This window comes from Trematomus bernacchii, unplaced genomic scaffold, assembly GCF_902827165.1.
Source record: "Trematomus bernacchii unplaced genomic scaffold, fTreBer1.1, whole genome shotgun sequence".
In the NCBI taxonomy this organism is placed as follows: Eukaryota; Metazoa; Chordata; class Actinopteri; order Perciformes; family Nototheniidae; genus Trematomus; species Trematomus bernacchii.
The window spans coordinates 5,680,483-5,703,731 of NW_022987803.1; the positions used below are offsets into that span (position 1 = coordinate 5,680,483).

Here is a 23,249-nt window from a genome sequence, read left to right on the forward strand (position 1 = left end):
CTTAAATGCTGAGTATTTGATGTAGCAGGGAGTGCTGCTCTAAGATCAGTGGTCAGGACCAATTTCATCTTGGATGTTGGCCTAGACTGCCTGTAGTGTTGGAGCCAAGGTTGGTGATGTCAGAGGGAGACTAGAGCGACACACACATACAATCCCTGAAAGTTGAACCAGCCACATACACACCAGCAGTTAATCTTTTACAGCTTGACCAACATACCTGTGTGTGAGTGTGTCACCCTGATGTTTTTGTTTTGGCTGTGCTTGGTGTGAAAGTAGCCATGCCAGTTGAGTGTCTCTATTTATTTATTTAATCGTTTATTTGGCAGGGACAATGCACAGTAATGAACACTTAAAACATTAAAATGTGTCAAGCGTAACAGTGCCAGATTTAGCTTTGAGCTCATTTCCATCCGCAGTCCCTCACATAAAACATTTAAGAAGTTTACATTTTACAAACATAGCAGTCAGGTCTTAAAGGGCCATACCACGTAGTAAAATAACTCTCTACCAGTAAGTCCTCTACAGCTGCCTTATTTTTAGAGGTTGCTCAACCGGCTGGACTGGAATCAGTCGGCTTGCTTGTCAAACTGCCTTGCACAATCTTAAATATCTGTTTGCATGATCTGTTTGCATAGATTATAGGGCTGTGCAATTAATCGTATTTTAATCGCAATTACGATTTTGGCCTGCCACAATTACGAAAACAACATAATCGAAAAAAACGATTATTTTGCATTGCTAAGTTGTGACAGTGCACTGCAACATATTTGATCAAATGTATTTGTATTTATCATATTTATATATGTTTAGTAGCTTGTTGAAGTGCGCTCCAAAATATTTGTTGATCTTGTTTATTGGTATTTATTATTTTGATATTATTTATTTAAATGTAGATATAAATGTATCTTATTTATTTTTGTATTGGTTTTTCAGTTGAATTATACGCTCAGGGAAATCAACAGTTAAAAAGATACTGTTCAAATTATTATTTGTATTTAAAAGTTCAATAAATGGATGTTTTCAAAGTCATGAATAATCGTATTTAATAATCGTGATATCAATTATTGACCAAAATAATCGTGATTATGATTTTTGCCATAATCGCACAGCCCTAATAGATTGTTTTTTTTATTTAGAAATGTTTTGGCTGTTTCTTCAAGTACAGCCAAATGTTTATTTTCAGCTGTTTGAAACAGCCAGGAAACAAAAAAAACAGAATATAGCAATTAGGGATGTCCCGATCACCTTTTTTTGCTCCCGATCCGATTCCGATCATTTGATTTTGACAATCTGCCGATACCGATTTTTCCCGATCCGATCTTTATGCAATGCATTAAGAGGAAAAAAAAGGTAACAGATAACGGCTGGTCATCCAACGCGATGAATTCAGCTATCTTGGCTGTTATTTTGTTGGCCTTTTCACTGTTCTGGGGCAGTTTCTCTTTCCTTTTAAAAGTCTCTGAAAGTGTTGGTTGTTTCAGTGCCGTTACCTGAGTGGCCGCTGTGTACTCGTCGTGTTGTTGTTGGTGGTGTTTGTATTAGATTGGTCATGTTGAACGTAGCTCTGTTCTTTCCACCACGCGGAACCTCCGCCTTGCAAACATTGCATCTGGCTGTTACACTGCCTTCGCTTTCAATTTTATAATACTTCCAAACTCCTGACATTTTCTCTGTCCCGACTCCCGAGGCACCAGCTGAACGTAGCCTCTTGTTAGCTTACTGCTACTATTAGACACTGCGCCCACTGTTGCCAGATTTGAGAGAAATAAGCAACCAGGTCTATGAAAACAAGCCCAAAAGAAGCAACACATACATGATGTTGTGTAATTTTAATCCAAAACTAAGGCCTCAGGATGACTTTAAGACGTGAACATGGTCATTTTTGTTTTGTAACATTAAATAAAATGTATAAAAATATTTTATAAAAAAAAAAAAAAAAAAAAAAAAGAATTCCGATCCCCGATTTTTTTCTCCCGATCCCCGATCACGTGAAAATCACGTGATCGGCTCCGATCCCCGATCACGTGATCGGATCGGGACATCCCTAATAGCAATCATGATGTTTGGTCAAACATTACAATCATTATTAAGATGACTAAAATTGCAAAATACATTTGTGTTAGGGTTGCATCCGACTAAAGAGTCTTAGCTTGAGAGCATGTCTTAAGTGAAGCTTTTTACTTCATTAATTACATCTCTTTACTTGTCTTACTTCCACCATGTTTCCTTCCTGTTGGAATGGCAATGGTAAAAATGCAAACATCTTGTTGCTTTCTATTTTTGGAATAATGTAACTTGCTGTGTAACACACTTTAAACACCACGGGAAAAGGTCAGGTTTTAACCTGTACATCAAAACCACATCTTATTACTTACAGAGGCATCCATTCATCTTAAGAGCTGAGTCAATAGTTTTTTCTTTTAGCACTACTATATTGAGTCTGGGTTTGCAAGATTTGATCAGTGCGCTGTGAGGCACATTTATCTCGGCACAATAGAAACTAAACAGTGAGCCTGCTAGTGGAGCCTCGCAGATGGGGGTGCTGCAGCCCCCTCAGCACCCCCCCTTCCCGCGTCCATGGTGCTCAGGCTGTGTTCAGGGCAGCTGAGTTTCGCGATGTCTCGCTGTCTCGCAGGCCCCACGCAGCAACCAGGAAACGACACCAGTAATCCAGCTCACACTGTCCGCTCCTCACAGCAGTGAGCCGCGCAACGTCCCGCCAACACGGCACCCAGACCCCACGCAGCATTCTCATCTGTTTGTCCTTACTGGTGTCATTTTGTGGTTGCTAACGCCATTGTAACACATAATCACTGATGTTCCGCTCTAACGGTGGTGGACTCATCAGAACAGAGTGGGCGAGCTGACCAATCGGAGCACAGTGGGCTCATAGTGAGGGGGGGGCAGGAGCTCCAACAAGGCTGTAGGACAGAGAGTGAATACACATACTATACAGAGATGCTGTATGAGAAACCAATGCCATTTTGGAACATTGAACAATGTCAATCTATTCTAGTAGACCTCAACAATGGAATTATGATAAGTAGAAAGGGCCATAACATGGGACCTTTAAGATTTGTCTAAAAAAAAAAAAGAGACAAAATGCATTTAGAAAGTCAACTCATCACTGTGAGGCTTTTTTTGCTTCTTTTGAACTATTATGATTATTGTGGGTTATTTTAACTATTTAATTGCTCTTCCGTTTTCTATACAAAAAGCTTGCCCTGTTATCAAATAAAATGGTTTTATGACTCAGTAATAGATCCTGTAGTGGGGTTTAAACTGTGGAAATCCATACCAAACTATATAAAGGGCTGTATGAACATCTTAATCAGACTGTATGGACAATGTCAATAGTAGATGGTTGTTTTCATGTTTTTTTGTTTTCATGTTAATATAAGTATTTGGTTGTAGGTAGCAGTGATTGACAGACCATCTGTTGTTGAGTAAGGGGCAGGTAAAATAAATACTTTCTTCTCCCTGCTCCTTACCATCATGGACTATAAAGTGTATATGTTCTGTACGAACCCCAATAAATAAATAAATAGATGCTAGGAAAAAATATGTGAAATTGACATTGCTCAGTAGCATTAGTTTAAGATGTCACTCTGATATTTTGTTAATTTCTGTGTGCTTTTCCTCCCTCCCGCTGTCCTGAGCAGAGGTCCTGGTGGAGTATGAGTACGACGCGCTCCATGATGACGAACTGACCCTGCGACCGGGCGAGATCATCAAGAACGTGCGCTATATAGAAGAGGATGGCTGGATGGAGGGGGACCTCAACGGGAAGAGGGGCCTCTTCCCTGACAACTTTGTTAAGGTGAGCAAAACACACGCAGTGTTTCCCACAGATCTGAAATATACTTGGGGGGGTGGTGGTAGCGGGGGGGGTTGAGGTGCCTTTGTGACGTGCAACAACATTAACATTAACCTTTCTGTTGGTCGCTTGTTACCAGACCCTTCACGCGATGGCAGAGCGAACAGGTACAGGCAGGGCCCATAGTGATAGCCCTATAGTTTACATCTACTACCCACAAATAAACATATGGACATGGGTTACTATTTAAAAAAAATTGTAAATGTATTTAGGAACCTATCCATGTGATTTTAAGTGGGGGTGGACCTTAAATCTTCTAGGGGGGTCCGGGGGCATGCTCCCCCAGTAAGATTTACATTTTTTATTTTGGAGTTAAATGTATCAATCTGGTGCACTTTGAGGGGGAAATAAAGAGACTAGATCTATGGAAACACCTATATGAAACAGAACTGTATACATTTCAATAATCATAAAATCATAAGAACATGGCCATAACCAATAACATACCATATCCAATATGAAAAAACACTTGTTTATTTATTTATTTTTGGTTCATTTATAGTTGTGAGTGTGTCTCTGCTCCTGAATCAGCCTCTCCTGTCTCAGCCTCTCCTGTCTCCCTCCTCTCTGCTCCTCTCCCCCCTGCTCCTCTCGCTCCTCTCCCCCTGCTCCTCTTTGAGGCAGCAGCAAAGACTAGTTTTAGCTCTCAACAAGTTTTAAAAGTGTATTACCTTTTTTCACCTAGTTAACTTTTCTTTCTTTTTATTCATGCTTTTTTACAATCACTCCCCCCTCAAATGGAAATATTTGTTTACATAAATGGTGACCAAACCGTTTGAGACCCACTGAGAACTTAGACTAAGTTAACTATCTAAACACTCAGAGAGTCCTTAACCTCACCTGAGCTGTAGTTATCCCGAGCTTGAATGACACACGGAGACCAATTAAGGGCTTTGATTTATGATCTGTATGACAGTGGCCATGTTGGCAGGCCACATCATGTAGACAGCCAGTCACCCTGTGTGAGGCAGACCCACATTTGCGCAGAGTTGCATTCACAATACATAAAAAAAAAAAAAAATCCTCAGGCCAGCAGGCCACTTAACAGGCCAGGCCATCGGGAAACCCCCCGGACCTCCCGATGGCCAGTCCGGGCCTGGGTACAGGACGCGTAGAGCGCGGAATCATTGTCCACAAGTTAAAAGATCGCAGATGGCGTCGTGGTCGCGGACGTAAAAAAACAAAAAACTAAATGGGTCGCAAAATATACTTGGACGGACGTTAATATACCTAGGCGGCCCGCCCAAGTAAAGTCTATGTCTGGGAAACCCTGCACACGGAGTCTTTGTGAGTTCGAAAAGCAATCTATTATAGTGTTTTCAAAATTATTATGTATAGTTCTATATTGTGTGTTTTCATATTGTGTACTCTATGAAACTCTATAGATTGTTATGGTGTATTTAAATACCAGGGTTTTGTCTAAACCATGTAACAGGGGCGCTGCACCCTCTTACTTAAAGGTCCCATCATATGCTTTTCCGGTTATTACCCGTCCCCTTGTGTGTAAACGGTCTGCAAAGTCACAAACCCTCAAAAGGCGCATTCACACCGCAGTACTTTTCCTACATGAGAACTTGGTTCATGAGAACTAAAGAGTTCTCATGAACTAAGTACAGATCGCGTTCACACCGGAATAAGTCCCTGGGGAAGGATTAGGCAAATGAAGCCGCTGACGTCACTTCTTCTTCTGCTTTGGGTTTACTGGCAGGCCGCAAACAACTTCACGGCGTATACTGCCACCCAAAGTCCTCGGCCAGAAGTCCCCGGAGTTGGGGACTGGCTTCAGTAGAAGTTGCTGGGACTCCCAGCAGCTTCTACTGAAGCCTTCCGAGTAAATCGCCAGAACGCCGACACCTCTCCCATGTTTTCTTGTGTTGCCATAAGTTAGTCTCTCTGCGTTTGTGCGCTGGGCTAATGCTAATAATGCTAATGCGAGGATAATAAAATGGCGGCTTCACAACACTTTTTGGGAGTTTTACGGGGCGTGGTTTGCATTCCGCCCAGCCAATCAGACATAGGAACCTTTTTCTCCCACGAAAGTACCTGCTCTCTAGCAGGGACGGAAAAGAGGGTAAAAAAGGTTCTGATGAACTCATTTGAGTTCCGGCTCTTTTTGGTGTAAAGGCGACATTTCGGAACTATATCGGAACTAAAGTGGGAAAAGTACTGCGGTGTGAACGCGGCTAAAGTACACCCTGTAGCGAGTAAAACTCTAACACAGAAAAGACCTGTCTATGCTGCCCCAGAAAGCCTCGTTGGAGATTTCTCTTTTTCCATTTTTTTTCCTGAGGCCTATTGACGTCACTAAGTCTGGACCAATTGGCACACAGCTATAGAACAATAGGCACACCCTCTGCCAGGGTGGACTCCCGAGCAGCTCAGGAGTCCGCCCTGCGAGGCTCCCGGAGCGGACAGTGTGAGGTGGATTTCCCGCTGTGTTTCCCTGGATGCTGGATATAGACCAAGTGGACGCAGACCCCACCCAGCAACCAGGAAACGACATCAGTAATCCAGCTCACACTGTCCGCTCCTCGAGCCTCAAAGGGCGCAGCAGCGAGCCTCGCAACGTCCCGCCAACATGGCACCCAGACCCCATGCAGCATTCTCATCTGTTTGCCATTACTGGTGTCATTTTCTGGTTGCTAAGAAACGCCATTGTAACACATAAACACTGATGTCCAGCTGTAACGGTGGTTGACTAATCAGAACAGAGTGGGCGAGCTGACCAATCAGAGCACAGTGGGCTCATAGGGAGGGGGGCGGGGGCAGGAGCTCCAACAAGCCGTTTAGGACAGAGAGTGAATACACATACTATACAGAGATGCTGTATGAGAAACCAATGTGATTTTGGAACATTGAACAATGTCAATCTATCCTAGTAGACCTCAACAATGGAATTATGATCAGTAGAAAGGGCCATGACATGGGACCTTTAAAGTAACCAAATTGAAGCTTAAAATTCAATGAATTTCAAATTAAATCACGGGAACACAGAATCGACAGGATAAGTTGAAAGTAGTTGAATATACTTATAGCATCATGTAGTATACTACTAGCATTGAGAGCGCCCCAGGATTATTATGCTTTTAGTTTAATACACATTTGTCTCTAAATGTGACTATTCAAGGGTAAGAGCTGGCAAGACTACATTTATAAAATGTATTTTATTTGGATATTGCGTAAAATGTCTACAGCTTGCAGGACACCTACACAGTGGTGAAATAAGTGACTAGAGTGCATCTTCTCCCATCTCTTTCCTCCTTTCTTTAAACCCTCACTTCCCTCTCATTGCTCTCTTGTTTTTCCCAGTCTGTAATCCTGCATAGTGAGATAGGTAATCTGCTAAACAGCCTGGCACAGTCACTGAGCTGGGATAGTTAATCCTCTAAAGAGCCTGCTGGCTGATTGAACTTTGCCCCCGACTGCGTTACTGTCGCCTGAGATGTTGTCCTCTTCCTGCTTCCTTTAAATTGTAGCTGATCGGCCGGGGGGGGCATAAATCCTGTCTGGGGGGGAGATGGTAAGGAGAGCTTCATTATAGTTACCTAGGAGTAATTGACATGAATGTATATTGTTGATGAAGGGTCCTTGAAATAATCTTATTAATCAATGGAAGATGGTTATGTACGTATGTATGTATGTATGTATATATATATATCTGTGTAGTGTTTCTGTTTTTTTTCTGACAGTGTGAATATAAGAACCATGTTGATGGGACTTTCTTAGCCTTTGTAATGTTAAACAATATTTTATAGCTCAGCTCAAACATTTTGATATTGATATTTTCAGTTTTTTTTATTCAGGGGTTGATCATGCTGTAAATGTTAGGACCACAGTTCCCACTTTAAGACTCAACTAAGATAAACGTACATACAAATTAAGTTGGATAAGCAAACAAAAATATGCCTATAAACACATCCATATCCTGGTCAATGATTATCTGTGTTAAAATGAACGGCGACATCAAGGCATAAAGTAGATTACTTTGGGTTATACAGTTTAAAAAAAAATCCTCACAGGCATAATAAGGCTCGTAACATTTTAATTACAGCGTACTGCTGCTGACTTGATCACAAATAACTTTTATGCGTTACAGGCCATTTCTCAATCAAAAAGGTACAATAAAAAACCCAGTGTCTTGACCGCTAGTATCATTCCACTTATAAAGCCTCAGTCACAGCGCTAACCTCTACCTGACTGCTTCCTGCTGTGGCGTTGTCTACCAGAAATATATTGTTACATTAAGTTTGCCTTTGGATAAAGCGCTCAATAATAGAATATTTGATTTAATTCCATTGATACTTATCTTAGATATTTAAGAAGCAAACTCTAGCCTAGCCTCACTTGCTCACCAGGGCTATGAGCGCTGAAAAGAAAAGCAATCCTGACCCTGATGAGGACTTTCAGAGCGTTGCTGCGTGCGAGCAAAAATAAACAATTATACTTGAAATGACTGGTACAGCAAATTCCTGAAAAACTAAGAGGATGAAGCAAGCACATATTATTATTATTATTATTATTATTATTGTAGCCTATCTTAAAAGCATTCAATTGGCTCAGTGCTTAGAGGTAATTATTCTAATCGGACCTCATGAGTGGAGAGATTAAAATATGCCAAACTTCAACATATATCAATGGTAAAAAAAAAAAAACAGTAATTACTGGATAACGGAATACCTTTTTAAAGAGGACATATTATTCTAATTTTCAGTCTCTACTGTGACATGTCTCCATGCTTTAATGTTCAAAAAGCTCTTTATTGTTCTCACACTGCCTGTGCTGCAGCACCTCTTTTCACCCTCTGTCTGAAACCAGAGCCCAGTCTGCTCTGATTGGTTAGCTGGCTGGCTTTGTTGTGATTGGTCGACCGCTTAGAGATGTGCCGCCCCTTAGCCTATCACATACAATGTGTTGGAGTGCTAGCCAAAAGAAGTGCAAGTGTTACATAGTGATGTCATTATGTTACAGAGTTAAATAAAGGAGTCTAATGGAGGCGTTTTAGGCAGGCAAACTCCCTCTGGAGGGAACTTTGGGATTTTAATCTTTGTAGAACATTTAAAACCTATAGAGCACACTACAGGGAAGGGAAACCCCCAAAAACCAGCAGACAACTTTAAACACATACTATACAAAAGAACATACAAGCATATTTGTTGATATTTGCTCATATATTATATATAATTATTCATAAGATTGCCCTTCTAATAACAGTGTCCTCTCATTCCCTTTTGTTTCATCCCTTGTTGGTGATAGGAGTCTATTTATATTAGATGAAGTCAATTAAGGTATCATCGCTGAGCCACTAATGGTGATTATACAAACTATAAAACTGATATTTATTTCCCCACAGAGATTGTTCACTCAGAGTACCTAAACACTTTCAAATACTCACAGCCAGCATCACCTCTTCAGTAACAAACATTACATGAATGTTTGTATTTTTCTTGCTGAGCTCACTTCTTTAACGATAACGCATATCAAACATGCTCTGGAAAATTCCTGTGTGAGCTGACTATACTGGAAGAAGTGATGCCCATATGTTTGTGCAATCTTATTAACACCCCAGATGTTTCAGCAGAATCCCCCCACACACCTGTCTTCTGTGTTGTTAATAATTTCATACAGACACCTGAGAGTAGTGGAAGAACCTCCTCAGTGTTCACATTTATCTTGCACTTGTTTTTTTTTACTGTTTTCCTGCCAGCTGTATCTCTGTGGATCTGCAGTTTGAAACTTAGAATGTTAATCGTTTTTCTTCTGCAATACTCAATTAGTGTTCCTGTTTTCATTGGTCTATGAGCCTTTTACAGCAATGGCTCTGTTAGAGTAGGACTTCAGTCTTAACTACTAGCAAGTGTCGTGTGGTGGCTAAGTTCATAAAAAAACGACATACATAGAATATGGAGAATAAAGAAAAAGTGTTTCTTATTTGCCTTTATTATCTAATGTCAAGAGCAAGGCAGTTGTTGAGATAAAGGGAAGGCAAGGCAAGTTTATTAAAAATAAATAAAATAATTATAACTCTAATAAACGGGTCCTCTCACATTCATGCCAATCAAAATGCTGGTGGGACGCCAGGCAACAATAAAATAGTATCTGACTGCAGGCAGTGTGTCACCCTTGGACATGAACTCTGTGCATGCATCCCGTAAGAGTCATGGGTTATGGAAGGGGGCGTGGCTTAAGCAAACGGGTAAGGGCAACACATAATGACACTGGAATTCTCTGTAGAGTTTTTATGACAAATGGTTGTGGAAGTGGGCGGGGCTACAATGTAGGAGGCGGGGATAGCCCAGTAGGTTCAACAGTTTTATTCATACAGTTTAATTAGCAGTAAGCTCATCACAGACTCAAACCCAGTCTGTTCACCTAATATAAACTTGATTTAAAAAAGAAGCATGTCACAATGACATGTTATATAACTGAAGCATGTTAGTTTGCATGTTAGCAGTACTTTAGCATGTTAAATAATTATGTCCTATAAAAGTACACATTTAACATATACTGTAGGTGCTTCAGTCTTTACCTCACATTTGCTAAAGTGAGTTATTTTCAAAACTGTAGATAACCAAAAATACACAGTATGATAACTATTAGTATAAATACAGGAGTTTACCACAAATACAGTTTAAACTGCACGTGGTTACAACCCTAGTGTGTAGTAATAAACAACTCCAAAAGCAAACCATGTCCTTTAAAGGGGACCTATCATGCAAAATGCACTTTTTGATGTCTTTTATACATAAATATGTCCCCCCGGTGTGTCAGGGAACTCAAGCAGTGTCAGAAAATAAAACCCTCTCTCTTTTCCTCCGTACCCAACTCTCTAAAAACGGAGACCAGAGTTGCGTCCGATATGACGTCATATCGGCAATGCAGACCCACGGCAGAAACGTTGCTATCAGAAACAATGCCCGACTGTTTTAGACGTAATATGGTCGGTGTTTACATTAGCATCGCTAACACTCAGAGCTAACCTGTACTGGAGAGCATGTGTGTGAAGAAGCAGGAAATAAAAAGGAACTCACCTCGTGGTATAACCGGCAAGAGAGAAAGCCTTTGAGCTCCATACTGTTTCAGAAATAATCCTTGATAATCCATGATATGGCGTTTCATCACCGCAGCTCCGCCCTTCTTTTTTAATCAAATTATTTTTTCTTTTTTTTAAAGCTTTATACATAAAATCAGCACTTTTGAAACAGGAAGTGAAATAGAGGGATATGAGGCATGGCTAGAATGGGTGATCTGTTGGGTATTTTGAACAAAACACTTCATAGACATGTTTTTTTATATATTTGTATTAGGGATGCTCCGATCGCCAATTTTGGGGACGATCAACGGAATCAGTATCGGCCGATACCGATCGCCGATCCGATCGAGTGGGCGGGGCCTAAATGGAAGATTTAAACATCACTTTAAATCTTCCATTTAAAGTGATGTTTAAAACTCAGTTAATGGGGCTCATTCACTGGAGCTTCCACAAACAACAATCAACTTAATTATTACATTCAAATGATGTACATTATTTCACTTTGGATAATAACACGGGAGAAATGAGCGGAAGCGCTCTCTTTTCCTCTTTTCCTCTCTCCCTCTCTCCCCCTCTCTCTCCCCCTCTCCTGACAGCCCGTCAGTATCTCATGCAGCTCACTGATCCAGTAATGAGTGACCTGACGGTGAAGAATAAATATATTTATAACTAGTTTAGCTTGTTCCAGAGGTAGATAAAATAGCTAAGTGTGTTAGGTCTAACTCTTGTGTGTTTCACTCCGCTCACCGGTCCGTCACAGCGGGTGGAGCTACAGGATTTCTGCTTCACACACAAGTTGCATACCGCTATTTTACTGTCTTTTTCGGACATCTTAAAATAATGCCAGACCGGTGAAGCCATTTTGGCGAGCTTGTTTTGCCGTGCACAGAGAATCGGCATGTTTAGAGAGCACCGATCGATCGGTAGAGAGTGAGTATCGGCAGATCTCGATCGGTAACCGAGCGATCGGAGCATCCCTAATTTGTATATATCTGAGACCTATGCTATTGCCTAAAAATAGCATGATAGGTGACCTTTAACCTCTTAAGCCCTGAGCCTGTTTTTCAGGTCTCAGGCTCGAAAATGACATTCCCAGAACAAATGACCATATCTTCCCTTCTAAAAGGTTTAAATTAATAATCTTTATTCTCAAAGTAATGATAAACCTGTGAGTTGGATGTAGAAAAGTCAGAATCAATATAGATGTTTTTTATTTTAAAGAAAATTCAGATTTTACATAGTAAAAAACTGTAAATTATAGTGTCCGTCCAAAAATTCTTTTTTACTTATAGTGAAAACTACTCTTGGATGATGGTAAGGTAGACTAAAAGCTTTAGGAATCCAAAGTACAACATATAATAAGTACCCTGTATCAAGATTGATGCAAAACAAGTGACATTTGACCTTTTTAGAGAGATTTAGCAAAAAGAAACCACTTCTGGGGTCATTTGGGTGGATTTTCCATATCTCTGGCTCGATTTTGCAGTTTTATTGCTTATGGATTATCAGAAATCATTTCAAAGGGACACAGACACATTGGATTAACCTATGGATTAACTTCAGCAGCGTTTTTATCGTTTTAATGCCATTGAAGACCACTTTGGAGAGACTACAGAGCCAAGGTAAAAATGTTAGCATTTTTAGCTACCTAGCGTCACCTGTTTTGATGTCCGTTTGTGCTTATAACGTCGCAAATTCGTATAATTCAGTGATAATGTGGGTACCCATCGATTCTGTGTCACCTCACGATGTGAAACGATGTCATGGATGTAGAGAAGAGATAAATAATAAGGTTTTGTGAGTGATTTTGGGTGCAGTAAGGTGTTAGCATTTTTCGCTCGTTGCTAATTCAGAGGCTCAGTGTTAGCATTGTGGGTTTTCTTTTGAAAAAAGAAAAGATCAGTTAGATGAGTTTCTTCCCGTTACATGGATATAAAACATTCATAGTTTATTCAATGAACATGCCCTCAGACACTGTTTCCTGCAAGATGTTGCAGCAGTGCCCCGGTACCGGGGTCTCTCAGGTTAAGGACTAAAAACATGCAGTTTGGTTATTTGGAGACATTTCAGTGACCGTTACGTGCAAATGTAGTTATATGTCTTTAGCCTTGTCATAGTCTGCTGATTGTTCAATGTGTACTCTACCTCAGTCTTCCCCAGTGCATGCTGGAACCTGCTAAGTATGAATGGCTATAGAAAAATGTACTTATGCACACATAATGTATGTTATTCCTGACTCTATTTAGTGAAGGTGTGATGTGGACTTAGTGCTGCTGTCAGGGAGTTTCCCAGGCAGCTGCTTTACTGCCTGGCTATGTGACTGATTGGATCATTGGGATCATTAGCAGTGGCTACTTTTAGCATGAGTAACTAGTACAATGTTGCACTGAGCCCCTACACACAAAGCCATTGTTGTGGTCTTTTCCTGTGTCTCTTCAGCTCACCAGAACATTCTTCTCACACACTTTTCACTTCTCCTTATGTTATCTGAAACTGATGCATATTGTTTCACATGTTACCTTTCTGTTCCACTTCACAGTCTTGATCAATCCTGCAACTCACTTGACAAAGACAAATGCTTAAGATTCTAAATGTAATTTTTTAATAAGAGGCTTTTTGACAAACATTATTTGATCTAGTATGTCTAATGTCACCTTTACCACTATCACCTATTGTGTCTCTGACAGATCTTATTCTACATGTGTTGTTTTTTAAATGTATATTTAAATAGATGTTTTGTATGGTAATGCATTTCTGAGGAAATTGTGATTAAACCACGGCTACAGCAGCGAGCATAAATGTAGCTTTGTTTGCAACAAAGTCGTCTGCAAAATAACATAATATCCAATTTCTTTATTTCAAATAATTTTATCTGAGTAACTTTCCTTTTGATGTATTGTAGGGCGTCCTAATATTAAACATAGAATTGTCTTAATTAAATATGATAATAATAGTATTTCCTGGTACTGATTGATCAGGAGTTTGAGTAGTAAATGCATCTATATTTAAAATCGAGTTAAGAATGAAAATAAAAAAATACTGATTTTATTTTTTTGACATCTTATAGTTTGAATGATAATGATAGTAACAACTAATTATGCTGCATTTCATTTTCATTTTGCAACTTTTTTGAAACAACTTTTAAGCCTCTTTTCTGAAACTATCAATCTATCCTGACATAAAGATATTAGTACGGGTAACTGATCATCTTTAAAGGAATATCTGGTTCCTCTGCCTCCTCATAGTGCTCCTTATGGCATTTAAAATATTCACTGGGCCTGAAAGAACACAACCAATCAGAGACAAGTCTGTGGTTGATACTTATCTTAGATATGGTAACATGTCAATCACTGCCTGGGAACTCCGACCAAACTGTCAAACTAGGCAGGGCTGACTAAATATAAATCCACTCGTTGCAGTGCCTGTGTTTTTCCCTCAAATACTGAAAAAGTAAGTGAGTGTATGTTAAGCTTTAAAGTGAGTAAGGCTGACTCCTTCTGGTCAGTTGGTCTATTATTTTGTCGTTATGCTCAAGTTCAAACAAATTGCTATTGATCAGGCCATAATGGTTAGGGAGGAATCAGCTCTGTCAACACTGATCCAATCTTCTGCACCTTACAACCCACCGTCTGTCTGCACTGCCTGTGCTTTAACCTGTCCTTTTTCTCTTGATATGTTATATGTATGTTTGTTTTATTGTTTTTTATCAACATTTCCAGTACTATATGTTGCATGTTTTTATTGATTGTATTAACTTGTTATTTTAAATGAAATGTGTCTCAATAGGGTGATTTATCAAATCTGTCCAGGGACTACAGATGAAAAATAGCCTCTCTATTTACAGATTAATGTAACTGTACCTGTGAAATAATAAAAAATAAAATCCATTATTTCCGGGGGCCTGAGGTGTGCGCTTGGGTGTGAGTGTGTGAGAAAGAGCTGCATCGCTCTATGTCTCTTGATTCATTCTGAACAATTATGCTCATATAATGCACAAAGTTGGCGGTTTTCTAGTCGGGTTCCAATCAGATCTTCATTAGGGTATATTGAAGCGAGTTGGGTGGTGCAGATTAGCTCCAACGAGTCAGATGTGTTGTGGATATGAACTGTGGCCGCAGCGCATTGCTACTACACTACTGGGCTTGGGTGTGAACATATAACATGTCATGTCTTATAATAGTTGTTTTGTTTGAAACATACCTGCAGACACTCCCCCTGGCTTTAAGCCTGTTATGTTAGTATAATATAATTGGTTTAAAAATGTAATTGTTTCTTTTTTAATTTGTAATTAATTTAGGTTGCAGGTATCAATCAGTATTAAGGCTGCCTAGTTTGCTCCAGGTAATACTTGGCTTTGATTGGATGGTTTACTTTTGGGAGTTTTGGCTCATTTCTACTGTCTGGATATAGTGACATGATAAAACATTATCTTGTATAAAAGGTACCAAATGAACCATTTAAAAACCAGGGGGAAAACCAGCCTTATGACTTATTCCTGTGTCCTGTGTGTTTTTTTTTTTTAGGAACTGAAGAAGGAATCCAAAGAGGTCAAGGAAACAAAGACTGAGCCGAAAGAAGAAGCCTCTCTGCCTCTAAGGAGAGAGAAGAGCGCAGGAAACGTGGCCAACCTGGTCCAGAGAATGAGCACCATCGGCATCCCCACCGGGGGCTTCCTGCCTCAACCCCCAGCAGCTTCAAAGAGTAAGATGCAGTAGTCACATGTGTATAACTGCCTGGATGAGTTGTGGTTTACTGCAATGGGTCAACACTTATTAGCAAACATGTTTTCACCTGTGTGTGCTGTCTGTGGGCTTGTGTATCCTCTCATGCATATTTGTGTGTTGCACCGTGTCCAGTCTTGCTCAAAGATCCTATCATGAGTTTTTTCTTTGTCTTTTTCAACCTAGCCACAGTTTCTATTCTTACAAAATGGCATGTTTTTTTTAGGACCTCAACTTCAGGGAAAAATGCAACTGTAAAAAGCTGCTAATGGTGATGTTTTGCGTTTGAGCAATACCAAGCAAGTCCAAGCAAGTCCCTTTATAGCCTAACATTAGCTTTCTACTTCTGGTGATTGCATTTACGCTTCAGAAATCATTAAAGTGGTGTTAATGTGGGTGTAATATTTCCCAAATCCAATGACATTTTATGTTGAGGGAGCCTTTGTGATGCTAACATCCGGGGCGGCCTACAAAAATAGGTCATCAACGCACAACTATGTAGCTGGTACACATTAAAAGTGAGCCTACCTTAATTAACAATGAGCTAGAGTAGATGCCAAATGTGGGGCTAACCCTCTTCACTTTAATCAGCAGGTGGAAAGCAAGACATGGGAACTTGGCCTGAGGCTTGATGAGTTGTAGCTGTATTCACTGACAAATAAACTGCTTACGTTACTGCCAAGTTGATATTCTCCTTCATGGATCAGCTCAAATGCATGCGGCATCTTTTGTTGCATTGCTGAAAACGTCTTTAAACACTATCACACCAATACTATCTCTTGTTTAGTGGTTATATTTTCAGTAGTTCATAGTTGAGCAGGGTGTGCCTGCTGCCTGCCACAGACTCACCTTTGGAACATTCTCAGAGCATTTTTAATGCTCTCCTGCTTCCTTGATTAACCCTTTGCTTGCTTCCCAGTTCTTACACCGCCCGCTTTTGACATTTTAGCAGAGATGAAAACATGCTCTTCCACACAGCCGAGCCCTTCCCTTTTGATTAAACTCAGACTGGCACTAACCAACATGCACATGTGAGGCCATACAACAGGTTGGTTAACTAAGCTGGTGTTTTGTTGACCCGCCTTTCACAGAGCCTAAGAGGAGACAGTGCAAGTCTCTGTTTGACTATCAGCCACAGAACGAGGATGAGCTGGAGCTGAAGATCGGAGACATCGTAGACATCACTGAAGAGGTATTTAATGCATGCTTTGACTTTATACAATGTAAATGTCCAATATGTGTACGTCACTTCTGATAACAGTGCTTTTGGAGAAGGTAGGGGGAGTATACATGTTTGAGATATCTGCCATGGCCTTGCCTTTTTCCATTAGTCACCTTTTAGTGTTTTGGATAAACAACCTATTTTTGGTCTGTCATTTGAGACACTGTTATAGGTGTACATTACAACCACTTAATGCATTTAACCACTGAATATACTCCAACTGTTAAATAGTTATTTGTGGTTCTGCAAGTCAGAACAGGAAAGAGACAGGACTGCGTTTTTAAACTGTTCGCAACATGAAGGGCTAATAATAAATTAAAGGGATGTGTGGGTTGGAAAATATACTTAAATGAGTAGGCACATGCAAAGTATTTTAAACACAGGAAACACTGCTTACATAGTCAATTCCTGACTCCTTTCATATTGTCGATAAGCGAGAATGCATTTCATTTTACATATGTAACGTGTATCAAACGCCACAACAACACTTCACAATGTGTCCAATGTATTTAACTGAACAGTAAAAAGCAGTTTGGTTTACTTTTTTTAGTCTACCGTTCAAACCCTCCGAATAGAGGCGATTTTTGTTGGAATTGCAGAAAAAGGTTTTGATTAAGTGCGTTATAGGACAAAAAGTAAAATGACTGTTTCTATCAAAAGAGACTCCAGTGGCGTCCAAGAGAGCATATTGATTGTATGTTAATTCATTATAATTACTTACTTTAATTAATAGGGATTTAGACATACTTGTTTGGACATACCTGTTAGTCTTCAATGATTATCCATTTACTTTCCCATTAGCCTGTCCACCCTGGTTTCATGTTTCCATGTATCTGTGCCAAGCAGATCTGCAAGAGATAAATACCACAATCATTTTCACTGTGTCACTGAGAACAAAGCCAGATGTTAGTGGGTGTGAGTGTTGTTTTTGCAGTAGGCTGCATTTCAAATGACAAAAACATTACCATGTCAGGTGGATTATATCTCCTAATGTCCTCTCTGTGCAGGTTGAAGAGGGCTGGTGGAGCGGCAACGCGAACGGCAAGTCAGGACTGTTTCCCTCCAACTTTGTCAAAGAGCTGGATGCCTCTGGAGAGGAGGGGGAGTCCAACGACACGGCGGCAGAGGAGACTGGTGAGAGAGCAACTGCAAACAAGATGGGCCTCATTAGTGTGAATGATGCAGCTCAGTTGGGATCAAACATTAAAAAAGGTGTGCTGGAAATGTATGTTCGTTAGGAACGATACCAGAACAAGCCCAAGGCAAGTGCATTGGCTTGAATTAAGCAAATTGACTGAATTTCTGGTTCTTCTTAAATGTTACTGTGGCTGTCATCTGCGCAGAGTCTATTTCTAATATCTCTGTCAGACTCTGTTCAAGACTTTGGAGAACTCGTTGAGACAGAAGATTTAGAAATTGTTGTTTTTGTTGCATTATGATTGTATTGTAAGTGAAATGAAGCGTAGAAAAGGTGGTGTTCAGATTGTCATTGCAGGACAGGTGAAACAGGTCTCAACAAGCAGCTTGGCTGGGTGTTCAGTCTGCAGCTGGATGTTTCTGAGCCTTTTAGTCTGCTAGTTATATGACTGGGAGCTACTGCTGTGTGTGTGGGGTGTGTGTGTACATGTAAGGATCCACAGCTTGAGGTTGGATATTAAGGGATTACATTTAAACGCTACATTGTGAGAACATATAGTGTAGGGTCAAATATCATAACTACCTTTTACAAATTTGCTACTTAGCTTCGCATGGGAATCCTGACCACCCTGTCGATGTTCGTCTTTCCGCGTATTACACAACAACGTACTAAATAAACCAACGACTTGACTTACAATATTGATTTGAAAATGGTAAATTGATTTAAAGGGGACCTATTGGGGAAAAAGCACTTTTTGATGTCTTTTATACATAAATATGTGTCCCCGATGTGTAAGGAGACTCACAAAGTGTCAGAAAATAAAACCCTCTCTCTTTTCCCACTTCTCTAAAAACGGGGGTACAACGGAGCTGATCCAGATTTGCGTCGTACATGACATAATATCTTAAATGTGGGCTGGCTTTACGCCCAAGGCCCTATCAGAAACGTTGCTGTATCAGAATCAATGCCCGACTGTTTTGGACTTAATATGGTCTTTGTTTACATTAGCAAGCATCGCTAACAGTCAGAGCTAACCTGTACTGGAGAGAGTATGTGTAAAGAAGCAGGAAATAAAAAGGAACTGTCCTTGTGGTGAACCGACAAGAGAAATAGCATTTGAGCTCCATACTGTTTCAGAAATAATCCTTGATGTGGTTTGGAACATGATGTGGTGTTTAATCACGGCATTGTTTAGCTGACAATCTGCCGGTAGAATCTCCCGCATGAGCAGGCATAAGCTCCGCACCCTCTGTTTGGTATTTTGAGCAAAACACTTCTTAGACATGTTTTTTATAGAGTCCTATGCTATTGCCTAAAAATAGCATGATAGGTGACCTTTAAAAATGATCGTATTGTTTCCGCTAAGATGAAAATTGTCCATTCCACTGCGTACCGACAGCTGGAACAGCAACGTAACTTAAAGAAACAGCAGCACTGATCAAGGTTTTCTGTAACTGTCTGTTCACATTTAGTTTTCCATGAACCAGTCTTTAAACGCTGCAGAGCCCATACCGTGTTCCTGTTAGTGTTCACTTCCTGTTTGTCTGTCTTATTTGGATATGAAGTGGTTACATTTAAACGCAACAATGTGAGAACATATCATTTTGTGTCAAATATCATACCATCGTTTCCCATCATGCATCTGTTTTAAAAAAAAAATCAGATCTTGAGTATTAACATTCTAAAAACTGCTCCTAGGTAGTTTTATGAATTCACAATTTTAACACCTTCTTGTGTCTTGAAGCGAAAATGTCTTATTCAAGATAAATTCTAATCTACAGTATAGAGTATTGCAGCAGGAGGCAAAGCAGTAAGACTGGACACTTATTAAATCACCCCCCATCTCACCCTGTTTTATCTCACCCGCAGATGGAAGTGGAATGGAAAGCGGCTCCACCCCCACATCCCCTCAGCCCGCCTCAGGGAACGGAGTAGTTGCTCAGCCCAAGAAGATCAGAGGCGTGGGCTTCGGAGATATTTTCAAGGAAGGCTCGGTCAAACTAAAGGCCCGCCTGCCGAGCCCCGACATAGAGGAGAGGAAGGGCAGAGTAAGTGTGACGCAACCTCTAAATATATACAGTATCTGTGACATAAGACATGTTGTTAGAGCTCAACTCAATAGAAAAGCAATATGTCCTTTTTAATATGACAACGTATTTCACATGAGATATTAGCAACATTACGATTTTTCTTTTTCCAAGTTCCACCCAGGCAGTGTAGATTTTCAGCCTTTTTTAAATTTTACACTTAACAGTTGGGGCCTTTATCAACATAGTAACCTTTTTAAATGTTTCCAATATTAAGAAGTAGTCGCCAACAAAAGAGTGCTGCACCCAACGTTTTTGTTCAGCCATCCTGAGCGCTTAGATGTGAATATATCTTAAGGAAAAACCTTTAGTGATATCACTGTGGAAATCGGAGGAAAACCAGTTATTGGCCCTGTCTTTCAAATGGGAACTATCATAAAAAAGACCAAAAGCTGATTTGTTTGAGCGGATTGGGAGAGTACCCTGGATGTTGCTGCCGGCGAGTGTTTTATCCCCCATACACAAGTTTGAGAGCATGTTCTGGATGGACAGTAAAAAAACAATGTCAGACAAATATATAGTAGCACAAACAGATACTAAACGGCAAGGTTGCGATGCTAGTCTGTCTTGGAAGAAGTGAACGTAGTCATAGACACATAAAAAGACACTATGTGGACATTTGTCATTTATAAGGACTTCGCTAAGTCCATGTTTTGGCACATACATTATCTATTTTAAGGGACTCCTGTTCATAAAAGAAGTCTCAGGGGTGAACTCTGGAGCACTGTTGTGTGTGACTCAGAGTGAGACTACAGCCCAGTCAAAAACATTGAGTGAGTCAGAGATATAGTGACACCTCTTAAGGGGCCAGTGTACACCATAAGAACTGCTTGCTATTGTTAATCTTCTGAATCCCCGTTCCTTCACACCTTTCCAGTGTTGAAGTTTGCGAGCGTTTTGGTTGCTTTCCATACAGACGTCTGTCATTTACATCCACTCCAGCTTTCTATAGCTCTCTTTTTTCATTCATTACAACTATTCCTCTCCGTTTTGAAATGAGTTTCATCAATCGCAACACTTTGTAATATTCCAGGAGAGAAAATTGGCCTCATATTTGAGAGATATCACTTATTCCCTTCTCTATGACGCCCATCTCTTCACACAGACCATGTCTGAGAAACTATTTTTTTCCAGCATCACTTTACACCAACTAGTTTTAACAAGAAAATACAGAGTAAAGAATATTTCAGCATTCAATACATACATCATAAAGTTACTTTACAGTACATTTCTGGTGAGCGCTGCGATGTTCTCCCGACTAGCTTTCTGTTTGTCGTGGTGGTTTTCTACCTGAATGTGTGTTTTCGATGACTCACAGCAGGTCGATTGCAGTGTGATTTAGCAGCCAATTCAAGCCCTTTTTAAGCAGGCCGTTTATCATCCTTTACCTGTTATTACCAGCAATGATCTAGTCAGAGACATTCATATATTAGATTTTTCATTTTCATTCAGTCGGTGATCTTGTAGTTCAGCTGATAACATCTGACTGTTTCCTCTTAACTTTTCTCTTGCAAGATAAAAAGACTGGCATCAGATGCAGCAATGTATGCAAATCAGATGAACTGGAGCCCAGCACATTTACATGAATAGTCTCAGTAAATAAAATATATGCAAAATGTTGAGCTCCTGACAGTTATCTGAGGCAGACTATATAAACAGCCGCCAGGCTCAGTAACATCTCATAAATCTATACGAGATATGTTTTATCTATGTAGTGTATTTCTGTGCTGTTTTACGTTTAGATCTATGGCCATGCATACGCGAGAAATGTGGGTCTCAGTGTTCTGCCCAAGCACATTTGGATATGTAGACTGCAGGGGCTGGGGATCAAACCCCCGACCCTCCGATTGGTTGATGTCCATTTCCCCCCTTGAGCCACAGCCTGTGTTCTTCTGACTAATTTGCCTTTTCTAGAGATCGGTTGTTTAATGCCCACACTAAAGGAGCAGACCCAGATTGACGTGAAGTGTCTGTTTGTTGTGAATACACTTGTTTTAATGTCATCAGCACATGCACTCGACATCACATTCAAACAGGAAATACCACTTATAACCATTGACCATTGAGGGAAGCAGGATTTATTTTTTATAATTAGTTTACTCCTTTGCAATTGAAAATAAAAAAGGAAGGACAATCCGATCATTGGCTTGTAAATATAAACTTGCAGGTGATAACATGAGCTCACTCCGATCTGAAACTCTCTCCACTTCTCCTTCTCTCTCCTCACAACAGCCCTCACTCTTTTTCAAAACTAACATGGCTTCCTCACTTTCCACTCCTCACATCCCCCCACATGTCATTCTCTCACACTCCTCACAGCCTCAGAACCCCCTCTGCCTGCGCTAGTATCAAGTACACTGCGGCTTTCACACCAACGCAACTCCGGTTCAAGCTCCGTGCTAGAGCTTTTTAGGTTCAGAACCGGTTCTTCGGTTTAGCTCCGGCTCTTTTCACACCGCCCAGAGTCCGACTGGTGCTGCGTCATTGCGTCATCGTTTGCGTCATGACGCAACCGTTTGCGTGCCTGCTTCATAAAGCCAAACCGCGCGGAAACCCCTCACAGCTCACACCGACAACAACAACAATGGCCGATTGTGCTCCAGCTTCCTCTGTACCTCTTCGGAAGACCAGATTCCCAGTAGGTAGCTGGTCTCTTCAGTGGACCACTGCTGCTTGTTAAGTTTCTCCATCGTTGTGTACAAACTGGATAAAACGCGGGCTTTTTGTTGTTGTTCAGGAGTTTAAAAATGACAATATTCCTACTACACCATTAAAATTAATATTCCACTAATACTCTATTTTGATGCGTCTTTGCATTCAAATGGGATTTCCGCCTACAGAGGGCTTGTTTGACCTTGCTAAAAAACAGTGACCCTCTTTAGAAAGCTCATGTTGAAATGTTTTCACATATCCAAGGTTTTCATAGGCATTATTATACTTGAAGACATGAGGGATATTTGTTGTGCATAACATCCATACCCTAGCGTTGGATGCTGTTGGTTAGCTGAGTGTGATAAGGCAAGAGGCTGTGCACCGCAAACTGCGATAAAAAAACAACAAATTGAGAACCAAATTCCTAATGTTCTGCATACATGTCCAAGGAATGCTGCTAAAACCCAAATAATATCTACACATCAAACGTCTTCATTGGAAAATGCTACATTCTGAATACAT

At 40.4% G+C, this 23,249-nt stretch overlaps 1 protein-coding gene across 3 annotated transcripts in view; it reads left to right on the forward strand.

The window, feature by feature from the left end:
* cd2ap (CD2-associated protein) overlaps nt 1-23,249 on the forward strand; it is an 82,982-nt gene that overhangs the window by 12,212 nt on the left and 47,521 nt on the right. For all 3 annotated transcript variants that reach the window (XM_034150415.1, XM_034150416.1, XM_034150414.1), the window contains exons 2-6: nt 3,663-3,820; nt 15,431-15,608; nt 16,720-16,820; nt 17,858-17,984; nt 19,858-20,036. In XM_034150415.1, the coding sequence (XP_034006306.1) occupies nt 3,663-3,820; nt 15,431-15,608; nt 16,720-16,820; nt 17,858-17,984; nt 19,858-20,036 (743 nt within the window). The remainder of the gene's footprint in view (nt 1-3,662; nt 3,821-15,430; nt 15,609-16,719; nt 16,821-17,857; nt 17,985-19,857; nt 20,037-23,249) is intronic.